The 17,500-nt window shown below is 40.3% G+C and overlaps 1 protein-coding gene across 1 annotated transcript in view; it reads left to right on the plus strand.

The window, feature by feature from the left end:
• The window catches only part of LOC129108911 (SH3 and multiple ankyrin repeat domains protein 2-like), an 88,722-nt gene that overhangs the window by 3,313 nt on the left and 67,909 nt on the right, over nucleotides 1–17,500 (plus strand). The window contains 2 exon segments of the mRNA XM_054620840.1: nucleotides 5,951–6,392; nucleotides 17,120–17,259. Coding sequence (XP_054476815.1) covers nucleotides 5,951–6,392; nucleotides 17,120–17,259 — 582 coding nt within the window.

Consider the following 17,500-nt stretch of genomic DNA (forward strand, 5'->3'; position numbering starts at 1 on the left):
AGTTTTGTTTTGTCACAGAATGTTGAGCTGAGCTTTGTTTGTTTTTAAAAAGCAGTCTTTTCAGAATGAAGCGGATCACTTTTATATATTTGTACCACATGTGTCTTGTTTTTTACGTGTACTGAGCAGTAAAAGTTACTTTCAATGACTGCTGGAGAAGCTCTGAACTCTAATCAATATCAAACAGTTAAAATATGCAGCGCTGATCGAATATGAATCAATATTCTGATAAAGTTTTGCCTATTTCTCACCCCAAATGTTTTCAGAGACATATTTTAATATAATGTTCAGCTGTAAAATGATAACGTTTTGCAACAACTTCGGCTCTAATTGGTTGTTTTCCTGGAAAAATTGCAAATGTCATCATGTCAACTAAAAGGAAGCAGAAGAACCTGATTTTTAAACAAATGATCTGTCTAATTTACGACTGTCAGGATATAGAGATAGATTTAATGAGATTAAAGATTAAAGTTATCAACTGTAGCTTTTAGGAAAATAAAACCTTAGTCGTTTTAATTGAAGTAAGTTTTTGATCAAATAATTATTGCTGGTGTGTTTTTTCTGCTAAAGGCAGTCTCTGGGATTATTCAAAGATTGCACAGCTGTCTGGATTTGTAACATTTAAAAGCTGATTTGAGTTTGATTTGAGAGAATATGCACATTAACACATCATGTCAGCGCAGACAAACAAAAAGCATTCTGTCTGTCTTCCTCCGACAGCTCGGTGTATCAGCATAGTGTCAACAGCATCGTTTAGCTCGGCTGAGTGCTTCCAGTCCTGCTGACCTCTGACCTGCGTTCTCTGTTTCAACAGCATTTCAATTATATAGATCCCACTGATTGCCTTTTTCTGACTGTTACATAAGAAGCAATTTAACTTTGATAATTCATTTGTGTGAGCGATCGCATGAGAAGACAATCAGACAGCGAGGCAGCGAGGCGACGCCCGGAGGCCAAACTCACCTCAGGGGCCCCGCGCACAGCTAGCCTCCTGAATGTGCTAGCTCGTTAAACGTTAGCACTTCTCTTCATCAACACGCCGGCTGCAGACACACCACATACAGAGAGAGAAAGGTCTGGGTTATTAGTCTGGGGAAGTGGTAATGACTCAGTGATTTCCCTTTCACGGCTGCCAGGAGACACCACCAGCAGAGAGATCATGCCGCGGCTAAGCAGGCCACAATGCTAGCCCGTTAGCCGTAGCATTAATCAAACTCGGTAATCAGGAGGTGCTCGTTTGAATGGCTGGCCCCCCTGTCTTGTTCTCCTCTCTCCATGCACTGGTGTAATTGCGGGGAGAGTTGGCTCTGGAGGTTGAAGGCTCGTCATCTGGCGGTGTAATGGGGGAACGTGTCCGCGGGGAAATCAAGGCCAACCCAACATTACTGGTTCGGTCCAACGGTGCAGTGAAGTGTGGGGGGGGGTGCTCGGCTCTGCTCATGGAGTCCTGATAATCATGCTAATGATGGTCAAAGAGAGAGAGAAGCGTGGAGCCAATCAGCCATCTCAGTTCAATGTGTGTGTGTGTGAGCTGCTAGATGTGTGTAGAAGATACAACTACATCCATGCTTTAACCCGCTTGTATTGGAGGCCCATATAGTCAGAGAGAGATTAGATATTGATGGATTGATAATGAAAAAAGAGCAGTAGATTACCAGCAGAAGAGGGTCGATGGATAGATGATAGACGTGCATGAGTGCAGACTCTCTCCCAGCTAGCCTGACGCCACAGAGAAAGAATAGCACATCAGAGAAAAGAAGGTAAGCTATTTATACGTCCTCTCCATCTCCTCTTCCTCCTGGAACACAAACACTGATACGCACTTTGTTTCCAGCACACTGACGGCTTTAGCTGGGTTTGACTGCTGTCCCGTCTAAGATGCCTTTTGGTGGAAGGTCAGATTGCTGAAGGTCAGACCGTGACCTCCAGAGGGTTTGCAGTCGAGTGTGAATCGGGTCGGGATGAGACTCAGTACCTCTGAGCCTGAGGCCGTGGTTCTCTGCTGGAAATTGGTGGATTGCTCTCTCTGGGATGGAAGTAAGTCACTGCCCTAGGTGAGGGGAGTTCAAGTATCTCAGATTCTTGTCGGATAAAATGGAGCGATAGATTGACAGGCGGACAGCGATGATGCAGGTGTTGTAGCAGGGCATTGTGGGTAACTCTTGATTCACCAGTCCATCTACGTCCCGACCTTCACCATATGGTCCTGAACTCTGGGTGGTGACTGGAAGAATGAGATACCAGCGGCTGAAATGAGCGTCCTTCGTTGGGTTAGAGAAGCTCAAACATCTGAGGGAGCTCGGAGAAGAGACGCTCCTTCACATTGAATCTGAGGTGGTTCAACATCTGATCAGGATCCACCTTGACGCCTCCTTTTAGAGGTTTTCCAGGCACATCCATATGGTAAGAGGCCCCAGGGGTGGACAGGGAATTTGCTGGAGGGATTATATATCTTGTGTGGCCTGGGAACGATGAGCAGAGGATTTCAGGACTTCATTCTCTGTGTGATATAGAGCTATGTCGCTCTACGTTCTTATAGAACATCAAGGTATATTTTCTCGTGTCTGAGGGAGACTAAGGCCATGGATCATAGTGGTAACGTTCGCTGAGAGAGAGAGTGTGGTCGTCGTTGTTTTGTGGTCTCCACTTTGAACAGGTGTGTGTTGAGTCCTTCACCTCCCAGACGTGTACTTACATAACTGTGACCAAGTGCTGAGAATAACGTGCAACAATGACAGGAAGCAAAGTCCAGACCAGTCACCAGGAAAAGAAATGTTGGCATTGAATGTTTCTGCAAACCACAGATATGTTGAATGTGGCCGTTTTTGCTTTATATAAGAGAAAATGTACGTAGTATATCGAGCAACCTTTTTTAATAGTAACATGGTATAGTGATGTGTATAACAAGCAAATGGATCGGTCAAACAAACAGGACTTTCACCCAGAAGACCACTGTTCATGTCCTTTATGAAACCAAAAACGAAAGATTTATACGCATATAACACGTAGTTACGCTACGTAGTTAGGCTACGTTGTTAGGCTACGTTGTTAGGCTACGTTGTTAGGCTACGTTGTTACGCTACGTTGTTACGCTACGTTGTTAGGCTACGTTGTTACGCTACGTTGTTAGGCATGTTATGTAACGTAGTAATAGTTATTACGGGATTTTTTAAAACACAAACTATGATCTTTTTTATAACCCTAACCAAAAAGTTAACCACGAGGCATTGTAAGTGTCTGAGTGATATGAGGCTGATATGAAAAGTCTTTCAGGAAATCATTTTTGTTTCAGAAACGTCAACTTTCTATGTATTTGTGGTTTGCAGGAACCTACTATGCAAACTTTTTTTCTGCTGACTTGGCTGCATAGTTTCCCCTTTTAATCTTGCAAAGTGTTTGCTCAAAACAATGAGCCTCAGAATGTCAGCAGTCTTATGGATTCAATCCAGAATTAATAACCATTTAATCTTTACATATTCATTATGATTGCACATATACAACACGCTTTAAAATATATATTGTTCGTCCATCACTGCTGCAAATGCAGGATTGTGTTATACAGTTGTTGTTCAAATACAGTTAATTATGGAAATGTTATTATTAGAAGTAATAGTAATTGTATGTGTTCCATTAAGTTCTAGTCCACAAAGTGATTTGAAGATCACAGAATGTGGAGGTGTTTTAACAGACAGAATTTAAAGGAGGTGTCATGTGTGTGTGTGTGTGTGCTCTGAGGTGTTTTGTTCTGGGTCGGACTTTATAAAAAGATAAAATAAAAAGAAAGGCATGTCAGTACTGGAGCCAGCTTGTATTATAACCATGTATTAGCGGTGCGGCTTCAGAATTCAAACAGCCAATACTGACATGACATTGTAGAACAATACTAATGCTGTAAAATGGTTCTGAATCCTGTGAACGTAGCTGCAGTCGGGTCCAGTCACGATGACGAACGGTGTGGTTGTTATTAGAAAACCATCACCCTACCTCTTTGATCCAAGGTCAGCGTGAGGTGCTCTTTGACAGCGGTTGAAAGGTCAGGGTTACGGGCTCTTCATCATCACTCAAGGGCGTCCTTGTTCCCGGAGCAGAACTCTGCTCTGGAGGTCTTTGTAGAGGAATTCTCCTCACAGGATGTAGACTCATCGTATAATACAAGCAACACAACAACCAGTAGCAAAGTGTGGTATATAGTGACACTGTTGTTTTGTTCACGTTTTTTGGGAAGGAAGAACTCGTAACATTTTCAGGTTTTCTTTGGTTGAAATTTAACGCAAACAGTTTAAGTATCCCCAACTTTTAGTTTGGCCGAAGAACCAATCGGTCGCTGGCGGAGGTCAGCGTGGCAGCCAAAGCTTTTTGTACCCGTTGCTGTCAGGAAGGGGTAGTGTGGACCCAAAAGCAGTGCGACAGGACAAGGAGTTTAATACAGCAGCTTTATTGATAGCAGGACAAACAGAAGACAAACAGGCAGGGGATCAGGCAAACGGAAACCAGAGGAAGCGGAGGCTATACTCGTGGTCGGGGACAGAAAGCTAAGGCGTTGACCGGGGCACAGGCAAGGCAGGGAAGTCGGAACAGGCAGAGTCGGCAACCAGGAAATCAGTCCAAAGGAAATTGCTGGAAGGTCTGGCATAAATGCGGCGACGATCTGGCAGCGAGTGTGTGACTGACTGGGGTTTAAATAGCAGGTGAGAGGGATTGTGCTGATGAGGTGGGCGTGGCAGACAGGTGCACTGAGTAAGGCTGATTAGGTGAGGGATGGTGTGGTGAGAGAGAGGGGCGGGGCTGTGAGCTGGAAGTGGAAGTGAGTGGCCGGAGTGAACTGAGAGAGAGTGACAGGCAGGTGAACAGCTAATGACAGGTGTGTATGGAAGTCAAACTGTGACAGTTGCTTGGCAGCTCGCCATCTTCACCTTCAATTTTTCTTTACTTAGTGTCGCCCGAGATGATTGTGATTAGTTAGAAGGAGTTCAAACAACCCAGAGCGTTTGTTTTTTGGTTTCTTTAGTGTGGAATTATGACGTGTTCTGCAGACCTTTCTCCAGCTCATGCGTGACGCTAGAAGAAGCGTGGAGAGAGGTTCTGGCTCCCGTTGATTTTGTCTAATATTGTAGAGTTATAGAATATAGAAATGTGGGAATGTTTTTATCATTATAGAATTCTTTTTAAGTTTTTTACATTTTGCTCCCCTTATATGTTCATTTTCAGTTTGCTTTTGATCAGCAATACTATGGAGTAGATGATCCCTCAGGACCAAAGGTCAAATTGTATCTATTAAACAGACGTATTATACTTTTGGAACTTCATGTGCACAAATGGTAAAATGCCTGTCATGAATGTTTGTACTGGATACTGATGTCAGCTGTGTGTATTGAAAATAAATACATTTTAATACAAAAGTCAAAGTCAAGATTGCACTCAAATCAGGATTAGTTTTTTTGAGGAGCAAACAGAAGTTGCAGTTGAAGTTTTGCATGTATTTGAGTTTGTGCTTCCATATGTACCATATGTTTTTGATTTATTTTTATTCTATCTGCAAGTTCCTTATTTTAGTTTTTGGGAACAAAGCACTTCAACTTCTTCCCGTGCTTTCAATTCCGATGCCGATTAGATTCCTTCAGTGCTTCAACCTCAGTCCCATCTGTAAGAATCACTCCCATACATTAAACATCAATCAACACAAACATTTGCACTCAAATATGTCAACGAAATAAACAACTTCTAAATGTAGATTTTATGATGAAAGTTATCCATTTGTAGTCTGGAAGCCTCCTTCCTCTCATTTTTGTAAAGATCTCTGACCACAGCTTCTCCCAAAAACTGTGAAAGTTATCTCCCATCAATCAGCATTTCATCTGAGCCACCAGAAACGAACAGAGGTAGCCCCCCGAAATGAGATTCTGAAAGATGAATAACAATATATTTCCCTCTTTCCTTTGTTCCTCTGCAGTGCCTTTCCGTGAGGCTCCAGCCTACTCCAAACGCCGCCGGGGTCCGTCCTCCGGCGACGGCAGCGGAACCGACCGGTCCCCCTCCTCGTTATCGGCGCCGCGGGTCCTCCTGCGCTCCAACAGCGACAACAACCTAACCGTCAGCCAGTACCAGCAGCAGCAGCAGCAGCAGCACGGTCCTCCCGGCAACTGGGCCCCCCACCTGCAGCAACACGCCCAGAACCACCCACACAGGGGCCCCCAGCAGGGTCACTCGCAGCCTGGCTCCTCCGCATTACACCGCAGCCTGTCACCCCAGCTGCTCCAGCAGATGCCCAGCGGCAGCCCCAATGGCAACGTGGTGGTGCGGACCATGGGGAGGGGGGCGAGGAGCCGGTCGCCCTCCCTCAGCCGGCTGGGGGAGGAGGCCCGGCGGGCTCTGCCCACACAGCGCCAGCCCAGGTGAGCCTCCACAACACACACTGAGCGGTGCAAAGATTTGTTTGTAACCGGTCCTCTGGGCTTTTTATGCTCTGGTTTATATTCTCACAACATCGAGGCTGACTAACCCGGAGGTCAGAGGTCAGACAAATATTTAGGCGTCAATATTTCTGCTGTTGAGTTCCAGCACAGCTGTGATCTGGTCAGAGACGGCTGTTTGCTTTTACACTCAACATGTCGTCACGAACGCCTCGACATCCGAGCGTCCAGAGGAATTCTGCCCGAGAGGAAGAATAATAAACGAGAGAAATAAAATGACTCCGCAGAGACGATTCTGCATGTTTGATAAGGTGGAGATGAGTTATGGAGTGTTAGTTAACCCAAATTACTAAACACATTTCTCATTTACCTCAATAAGCTTGTGTCTCAAAGGCAGAGAAGGTCCTCTTCATAGACTGTACATAAGAAGACGATATTTATTCATTGTGACGTCCATCATTGGTTGGCAAACTTCCATTTTGAAGCCTCGGGTTCTGTGATCTAGCCGTCGCCATCTTGGCTTTTTGCACTCGATGAAAGACGGGTGAAACCACTATAGCTGCCTTGTAACGGTTGTTGAACATCTCGGTTTGATGTTTCTGTGGACGGAGGCTTTATGTTTTCATGTTGTCCGTATGTCCGATTCTGTGAACGTGATGTCTGAGAAAGGTCTTCAGGGAAATTCTTCACATATGGCACAAACTGGTAAAGTTGTTGGGTGTATATAAGAAGTGGACGTAGTCATCATGACGTCACTCATTGGTTTGTGGACTCGAGTTTGGCGATTTTGCAGTGGCCATCTTGGATTACGGTCGTCGCCATGATGTATTTTTTGGCAACTGATAAATGGAAGTTACCATGTTTGGAATGCAGAGGAGTGACGTAGAGAAGCTCGGCTTCGTTTTTAGCAACAACTCAAGAATTCTCAATGTTAATTATGACAATTTTCCACACATGTCTAGCAGGATGAAGTGAGGAAGTGAGGACATTTTGGACGGTCTGGACAGTTTGGTCAGAAAACACCTTCAGTCTTGTTTTAATGTAGTTTTTTTAATACTTTGACAAACAAAAACTGAGATCCATTCACCTCTTTTGAATCGGTTTGAAGGCAGAATTCTTAAAGAAGGACATACGCATGGTGTTTGCTTGTTTTTTCACCCTTTTTGTGGGTTCAGAGCTCTGCTGGCGTGCAGTCGGTCTTCATTTACTGTATATACAGTATACGAGCTGTCCCACCATCCCCCCCAACGCAAGATGATGTATGACGGGTTCCTCTGGGAAACGTGCCATCAGAGAGACTCTCTGGCTTCCTACAGTCGCTATGGCAACCGTTGCCATGGTCGCCCTACAGACACTTTGCAAAAAAAAAATGCGTGCGAGTTTGCAGAATGTACGCTTCATATGCCGACTGCTAACTTTAGCTCAGTGTGTGTGTGTGTGTGTGTGTGTGTGTGTGTGTGTGTGTGTGTGTGTGTGTGTGTGTGTGTGTGTGTGTGTGTGTGTGTGTGTGTGTGTGTGTGTGACTCAACCTCCACCTGACCGTGTTCATTCAGAAATCAGCCTCCACGTTCATCCGTGTTAGCGTCTGAGTGCAGCGTGTGATCGGCGGAGGATTAAAATGTGACGGCCATTTATCTTTGGAGCGATGTTACATGTCAATCCCGATTAAGACACATGCTCTCTGGCCTCCTCCTCCTCCTCTTCCACCTCCTCCTCCTCCTCCACCTCCTCCTCCTCTTCCTTGGCAGATGGACACATTTGGAAGCACTCTCAACACTTCCCACACTATGTAGCTCTGCCTCTGTCCAACGTCGAGGAGAGAGCAGCGACGCTCTGAACATCACAGACAAGAAGTGAAGACGAGGATGTAGAATTAAGACAGGATGAAGAGCAAAGAGAGGAGGAGGAGGAGGGAGAATAAAAGAGCAGAATGAGGGGTTTGGAGTGGGGGTTGGAGGGGAGACAAGTGACGGAGGAGATGAAAGAGGAGGACAGTTGCCTTCCTTTGCTTCAGCAGTCACATGAACGTCACTATCATGTCTTCTGACATATTTCACTTAAAAAAAGAAGAAGAAAAGGAGAGCTGTTTCAGTGGACTGACAGCGGCTGAGCACAGAAACTAAAGGACTCTTGTATTTGTTGAATCTGAGGAGCTTCACGTCCACTTTACTGGTGTTTGGTTTGATGCTGTAGCTTCAAGCTTTGTTCTAGTGGCTTTGATTCCTCAACCAGTTGGGATACCAGAAATGTACTGGGCGTTATATACCACGGTCAAAAACAAAGAAGAAATCCCATGTACTTCCACATACACTCTTTTATTCCCTTTAGCATACTGGCTTGAACAAGTTTCTTGCCAAAAACTACATTTTACAATTACATTTGAACGCATCATGCTAACGGAAGTGTCTTAAAGCTGCATTCTCTCTGCTGTCCAGCAGGGGGCGACTCCTCTGGTTGTATAGAAGTCTATGAGAAAATGACTCTACTTCTCTCTTGATTTATTCCCTCAGTAAACATTGTAAACATGAGTTTATGGTCTCAATCTCTAGTTTCAAGTCTTCTTCAATACAGCATGATGTTCATTTAGTAAATGATGCTCCATTTAGAGTCAAACAGACCATAAAGCAGGGGATGCTTTAGGGCGGGGCTACACACTGATTGACAGGTCGACACCAGAGACGTATACGGCGTCTCTACGTCACTCCTCCTCAGTCCATATATGGTCACTTCCTGTTCAATGGTTGGAAATGTAATCCAAGATGGCGACGGCGAAATTGCCAATCTCGATGCTTCAAAACATCAGTCCATAAATCAATGTGTGAACCTACGATGACTCATCCAATCTTCTCCAAATACTAATTTTTCTGATGCTTGAATGCATCATTATGTAACTCAATGCATAACCTGGAGCCCTGATCACAGGTACTTGCAGTACTGTAGAAAAAACGAGTACGGTCACGCTTTAGAAGTTTAACAATCGTGTAACATGTGACATTAACTTCATCATCATCTTTAAAGGTTCTTACAGCCACGTTGGTGGTCGATGTCCATGAAGAACTGAGAGGACAATCTGTCGTTCTGTAACAGAGAATGGCACATTTGTTTCTGGATTTCCATTACTTCAACCTTTTCTCTGTTTAGCTGGTTTATTGCTGCTGAAAAATAATTATTTGGTTAGTCGGTCAACAGAAGATTTATCAAAATATGAATAATTGCCGCTTTACTCTGTTTTATATAGTTGTAAATTTAGTATCTTTTGGTTTTGGACTGTTATTATCCATAAAGCCTAAATAATTTGTAAATGTATTGACCGTTCTGCTGCCACAAATACTCACTAGACCACCAAATGTGGATTAATCCGCTGCTGAAACTAGTGACCAACTAAAACTACAGAGACCAGCTGTTTTAGGCTTTTTTTTTCCAAAAGTCAGAAAGTATTGAGAGACGGATTAACATATTGTTGGTTTTGGCCTTTTCACAGGATTTATTGACACTAAATATGAATATAACCTTTAAAAAAAAAATGTGTTCCACATGAGTACAGTAGCATAATAGCTCTATAGAGGACATTCAGGTTAGAACATCCACTCAGACCTATTTATGTTTGCTCAGCTTCTGAGGCAACAATAACTGCCCTGATTTTTGAAAAACCTTTAATGATCACATGCATGCATTGTTTAAAATTCCTTAAATAGCATTTCTATTTAATAAATACAGCTACGTGACTTTGCTCTGAACCAGCTGAGATGTCACCACCGAGTCGTCGCTCACGTGTCGAGTGTGAACTTTTATCTCTTCCAGCGTTTTCCCACCCTGCTGCCCTTTATAGCGCCTTCCTTCCCTTCTTTCCTTTCTCTTACCCATAATCCTCTCCTCCCTCATCCAACGTTCGCCCCCACACACACACATGACAACATCTCCATGGCATCCCAACCCAACCCTCCCCCTTTTGCTCCCACTTGACATGTCATTTGTTAGAAGCACAAACACGCACACGGTGACAGCTGTCAGTCAGCTCCGCGGGCGTCATGGCAACCTCTTCACAGCTAGAGGTGGTGAGAAAATGAAAAATGTGTCCAGTGTCGGGACAGACCGGTGGTGTCTAAACGCTGGTGTCACACAACGCTCCGACAAACATGATCATGACATTTCACAACAGTAAATATTACTAGAAGTGCAACGGATCTTAAAATGCATAGATCAGATCAGAACAACATAATAAAAGGGAGTAAATGTAACTTTTAGAAATCTTTTTTCCACCAATACTTATTACTGATCATTGATCCATATTGTTGTTTGATTATAGCAGCTGGTCTACAAGGATCCAGAATATTTATTTTTTTGTCACCGTCCCAAAAATCATTTCAACGCTCTGAAGTAAAAATACTAAATGTTATACTTTTACTTTGTTATATTAATTTATGGTGTTTATTTTTCTTCATAAAAACACACAATTCAAATGATACGGAAATAAAAGATTGTATTTTTATTGATAAAACAAATCTAGTCATTAGTAGTTTTAATGATGTATTATTATTAGAGCTCGTGTTAGGAAGTTAAACATCATAATTCATCTCTAATATCTGTTTTATATTAATGTGAAAACATCTCCTTCAAACTACTGGATTTATTCTAGTTTATCACCAACGCTACATTTTACAGATTACATGTGAACACATCATGATAACATTATAATTTACCTTCAGACAATACTCATTTAACTGAACAGAGCCTGAACGCATCACAATGTAACTGAATTGAAGTCCTGATCTCATATTTTACTGAATATTGGAGGATAACGATCGTCAGTAAAACTTTATTTAACTCTGTGATGGTTAACGTTAAACTGTTTAAATATTCGTTACACCACTACACATGACTCACATATAATTTACTGATGATATTCTCCGTCCATTCCATAGAAACCACCACCACCTTCACTTCTGCTCTTCTGTGTCCAGACCTCCATCTAATGGAGAGATCACTAACTGTCACTGAGCGCCTGAAGCAGCACGTTCAGTAGCTCTGAAGAAATATAAAATAATATATAATAATATCACCAACAGAACAGAGAAGATTTCCCCTGTGAGTTTAATGTGATTATAGAAATTCCCTCGATTGATTTGACTCCATCATACAGCAATAAACACGTAACATACTAACAACACACAGCAACAGCAAAATACAACTGGACAAAACAAAACTGGACAAAACAAAACTGGACAAAACAAAACTGGACAAAATAAAATGACGTTAAATAAAATATAATTTGATAAAACTGTAACACAAAAAATATGTTGTGTAAGAATGAAGCGTTACCTAGAGGTTAAGTAATGCATTTTATTCTAACTGCTCTCTGATTGAATGTGTTAATCAACTTAATAGTAAAGTCAGTGAACAGGGATAGATGCATTGTAATCAGTGCTTGTTGATTAGTTTTTTTCCCATCTTGCAAGCAGTTTTTAAATTAAAAAGCTCCAATAAACCCATTTTTACTCTCACTTTCCAACAACAAACACAAACTCTGGTGAACAAAGTGGAACATTTAGTCAAAATGTTCAATTAAATCATGTGAAAATATTGTGTCATGCAGCCTGTTGGCTCACTCACATCGTCATATCATATGTTATTCAAATCAAATAAAAATAATGTATTTAAAATGCTAAAGGTTTTTTTTAATGTATTAATATGTAGATATATTATATCTAGTTCTTCTCTTCACACATTAACACTATTAGGGCCCCATTGTATGTGTCGGTTACCTGTTTTTCCTGGTGACGTCAGAGGGTGGAGTGAAATAACTTGTTTTTATGATAAGATAACAGCCTTCAGTACATATTAATAAACATTTTTGCTAATTTGTCTCTCTAACCCAATAATTACAGACATATATACAAATAGCTTTTGGGATTTTTTATTTACCTATTCAGATTTCCGCCTATAATTCATATGTGTTTGAGTAGATGCATTTTAAAGATGGAGGAAGGTATTGATATAATATTTGCTTTATTATATGCAATAACTGTCTGATAACATTCAGTCCACATTTGGTGACATTCTGATGATTATTTCCAGAGATACGTGCGATAAAGCAGACGCTGACCCTTTTGGAGAAACCTACATTTTCACTATTTTTTGGAGGATTCAAACATCAAACCAAAAAAACAACATTTTGCAGTTAAATATTTTAATACAACCATCCATTTAAAATGTTTTTAAAGTTATGACAAAAACATGGTTGTGCTTTGTTCTATTAGGGATATTTCAAAGATCTGGGTTTGGGAAATTTGTTCGTCCACTATGAAGAGACCAAAACAGAGCTAAAGTGAGAGTGAACATTTGACTTACTTTGGTCAGATAGCCTGAAAAAACTACACTTAATTAATGCAATTTCACTTTAATATTAATAAATGACTCTACCTGTATACCTGGCTGAGATTCAGGCCCAATGGGCTCTGATTGTAATGCATTTGTATGCTCATTCACACCTGCATTAACATGTTTTTCTCTGATCCAGATTCATATTTTATGATGTAAATGGGCTCATAGTCACAGCGTACAATGTAAACAGTATGAATGGTGTCGTACTGTATCTGTGTCTGCACTGTAATGTTGCTGTTCTCTCTCTCTTCACCTCTCTCTCTTCATCTCTCTTTCCTTCTCCCTCCTTGTCTCGGGTGATCATCCAATAATAGCGCAAATTATGCACAGCTGGTATTAATCAACACTGTCTAATTAGCACCTCAAAGCCACCTGGGTAATTGCCAACAAAATAAGAAAAGCATGAGGGAAAAACATGGCTGGCTGTTACTCCATCATAGATGACCATCTCGAGGCCCGGATTCACCCAAAGTGGCTTTACTGGAAATGTTTGTCCCTGGTCGTCACGACAACAGACCCACAGCAGCGATGCTCGTCGACTGGTTTCTGTGAAGGAAAATACTTTCTTTAATCAGTGAAAGAGACGCAGCAAGGTGTGACAATTCTCAACTCAATAAAATAACAACAATTTAATTAAAGTAAAATGTCTCTGAGGTAATAAATTAACATTTGTTGGTATACTAACATAATATTAGCATTATAACAGTTAATGGTCTTTAATTCAGATTATTTCTTTTTCTGTTTTAGAGATAATAGATGAAAACATTTTATGGTACAATGCTACAAACCATTCTGGCTCAAATATCAGAAATAACATATGTCTGGTTGCTACGTCTGATTTATTTACTCAAAAAGTTAACATCAATTATATATATATATATATATATATATATATTTTTTTTTATTTATATATTTTTTATTTATTTATATATTTTTTCTGAAATATTATACATTGTCATTATTGATTGACTTATGCAAAAGTATTTGATACTTGAGCATAAAACGGTGTCTAAACTGTTTTATTGTTTGTGATGGAATTCTGTGATGATGTTTTTGAATTTATTTCACATTGGTCACTCTTTGTCCGGATCGGCAAAACGTTTTTCCAAATTTGGTCCTAACTTTAGTAAATGTTTAGTTTTCAACCAGTTACGCTGCAAGAAATCTGTGTTTCTAGAGCAGAACACCTCAAGAACCAGGACTGATGGTTTTTTTACAAAGTCTCTTCTAATATTAAACTCTTTCATCAAAACACACTTTACTTCTGATAAAAAAGAACTATAATTTTCAAACATTTCTGACATTTTCTGCACTTTTCACTTCAGCCATGTTTTCCTGATCATCTGAGGTGATTGTTTTCATCGACCAGTAATCAATGCAGGTCAAAAGTTCCTTAAAATGGCAGTGACATCTTGTCTTCTAACTAAGAAGTGCAATGCACAGTGGAATTTATTAGAAATATAGCTAATGTTCAAATTTATCTAATTCAATGAAGTTAATTTAAATACAGGCAGCAGTTGGCTGTTTGTCTGTTCATGACACGATTGTTCTGTGTGAAACAAAGTAAGAGCAGAAGCATGAAGGTTACATAATGATCACAGCTGCAAAAAATAGGTTTTGTTTGTCTTTTTGAAGTTATATCGTGAACTTTGTTTTAATAAGACCTGTTGAAAACAAATGAAACAAATGAAAACGTTAAAAGACACGAGTCGGAGGAGTTTTGTGATCTGACATCTCGTATATAACACAACATGTCAAACAGAGCAGAACAGAGTATTGTTTTAAAGAGAATACCACAGTTTTCTGTACAGAGTATATTTCTAGCTACCCAGAATGCACCGTTGTAGTTTTGTGTCTTTCCTGTTGGATAATGTGAGTGTTGAATGAGGTCAGTTCTCCAAAGACCTGAGAAGGTTTGAGGAGGAGAGAAGTCTGCAGGACAAAGTGACCCACTTACATCCTCTCTCTCTCTCTCTCTCTCTCTCTCTCTCTCTCTCTCAATCCTTCTCTCCTTCACTTCATTTACTTCTCTCTCTTTAATCTCCTACGTTTTCCTGCTCTGTGGTTTTTACCTCGTCGGTCTTCGTTACTCAAAGTGACCGCGAGATGCCAAAAGAAAACTTTTTTAAAGTTCATGTTATCTTTTAATTCAGGCTTATATATTAAATGCTTTTTTCCTTGTGGCTTGACCTCGTATGAAAAGTCATTTTCATTTGTTTTAATCTTCATGTTTCTGAGTCTCTTAACATTTTATATACAGTGGAAGTTCAACAGCTTGCAGGTTTTTAATTAAACCAAATAATAAACTAACTGCTGATAAGAAAACAATAATGTGGTTTTCCTTAACAGGTATAGATTTACAGCTCCTGAAAAAGGGGAAAACTAGAAAATATAGCGTAACAAAAGGAACATGGAATAAACTGTTTAACATTTTAAATATTTATAATAAAGATTAGAATAAAAAACACTTCTGCTCCTTGATGACATTAGTTTTCTCTCATCCCATCTGTTGTGGGAAGTGTTGTTCTGGACGTCGTCCACTAAGTGGCGCTACGTTATCATGCACCATGTGTTGTCCTCTCTCTGCAGAGGCCACATCTCAGCTCTGTGGATGACTTTTGTTCTGATGCATATTTGTATACCCAAATATTAAATACAAACGTATAAATGCAGCATCCATTAAATCACATCTGACACCGATGTCCTGAATGTCCTTTTTGACGTCATAATTCAGCGTTTTGATTTATTCCTTCTCTAATGTAGTCGTGTCTCGAGGTATTTTGGCTCCCTGTGTGGTTCGCTGTCTCTTACCCAGAAGCCACTGCAGCTCTGTGGGTCACAGCCTGCACATATTCTGCCCCACTTACTCCTCCTGCAAGACACGTGTCAGCTGGCCTCCCAATGTCTCCTCTGCATAATTGGTTTGTGTGTGTGTGTGTGTGTGTGTGTGTGTGTGTGTGTGTGTGTGTGTGTGTGTGTGTGTGTGTGTGTGTGTGTGTGTGTGTGTGTGTGTGTGTGTGTGTGTGTGTGTGTGTGTGTGTGTGTGTGTGTTGTTAACGGTAATGTGAATAAGCTCATAATGTTCCTTTCTTATTTTATTTACTCTTGAGCAGATCGTTCTAACTGTTTTTGACCTTTTGACCTTCAGGTTTCTCCTTAAGAAGCTCTGCAGTTGAATAAATATCTCCTCCTGTACGACGCGGCCACATTATGTTCTCGTTCTACAGACTCTTTGCAGCATTTGAGTTAATTATTGAAATTACATTTTTCATGATATCAAATGGAAATGACCTGTGCATTATTTAAGATGAAACACTTCAGGCAAAAAACATATTTATTCTCGATATATTCAGATATATTCTTTATATATGTAGATGTTTATTTTGTCTACTTTTTCTACTGTTTGCATCTGTAGATTTCTTCTAAATTCACCAAAGTTACCATTAGATAATGCCTCATTAATAACTTTTGATGAAAACTTGTAATATAAAAAATAATCCTCTTAATGTCAGTAATCAGCTGGTGAAGTTTCATGTTGATATCTATTAGTTATTTTTTTACCCTATTCACCTGTAGAGTCTTCAACATGTATGTAATTTAACTAAACATATCTTTAAAGGACGTTTTCTCTAAATGAGTTTTTTCTCAGACTCTGATCCATAAATCTCCACTTCAGTAGCTCTTACATACACCAAACTTTACAGCTTCATTCCTCTCTATATTCTGAAGGTTTCTACAGAGGGGTTTGTTCAGATATCATTCATAGCCTGATTTATTTATTACTAAAAACATGGAGAAAAAATGATATTTTCATGTCTGCTGACAGTATTTTCTGATTTATGGAGTGACACAAAGAGATATACTAAATATCTTCTGTAAGAACATTTTACTTTAAGAATTCAACAAAATGAAACAATTATTTTGAACCTGGCTTTATCCAATATTCAGATTTCTGGTCTGGAAATATATGGAAATTAGCACATATTTATCAAGATTATGCCTCTTTTGCATATTTGAACTTGTAATAAAATAAATAATTAACCTTTATCAAGTAAGTATTATATTAAGTATGTTAATAATGGGGATGTTTCATGGTGATATCTATTAGTCTGTGCTGTCTCCCCTGAATACACAAGTTTTTGCATAAAATATGTTTTATCTCCACTTTGAAATAGTTGTTTCGTTGTTTTAATGCAGCAGGAAAATGACTCGTCAAACAAAACTTCACGAGCTTCACCAGACTGCTTTTTCTAAATGCGTTGTTTCTGTTATTGCTCATCGTGTCCGTCCTGACTGGGTGCGTTTGTTTCTCGTCTCCTCCCCCTCAGCCCCGGCGGTCACAGCGAGGCGGTCGGCTCCAGGAGGAAGCTCTACAGCGCCGTGCCCGGCAGACATTTTGTGGTGGTTCGTCCGTACATCGCCCAGGCCGAGGGAGAGCTCACCCTCTACAAGAGCGACAGGGTCAAAGGTCAGACTACTGATTCATAAATGTCACACCGCTGTGTAGAAATACTAGTAAAGATACTGCATTGGAAAATATCAAAATAAACTACAGAAAGTACAGAAAGTAAAGGCTCTCATTGTGCAGAATGTTCCATTTCAGAATTATATATATACTGTACATATAAATATATATATTACAGAAAGCTTTTATTGTTATTGTGCAGAAGAACATATAAATCTAAAGCGTTCTGCTGCTCTGTTCAGTT

Source organism: Anoplopoma fimbria, chromosome 2 (assembly GCF_027596085.1).
Source record: "Anoplopoma fimbria isolate UVic2021 breed Golden Eagle Sablefish chromosome 2, Afim_UVic_2022, whole genome shotgun sequence".
NCBI classification, from domain to species: Eukaryota; Metazoa; Chordata; class Actinopteri; order Perciformes; family Anoplopomatidae; genus Anoplopoma; species Anoplopoma fimbria.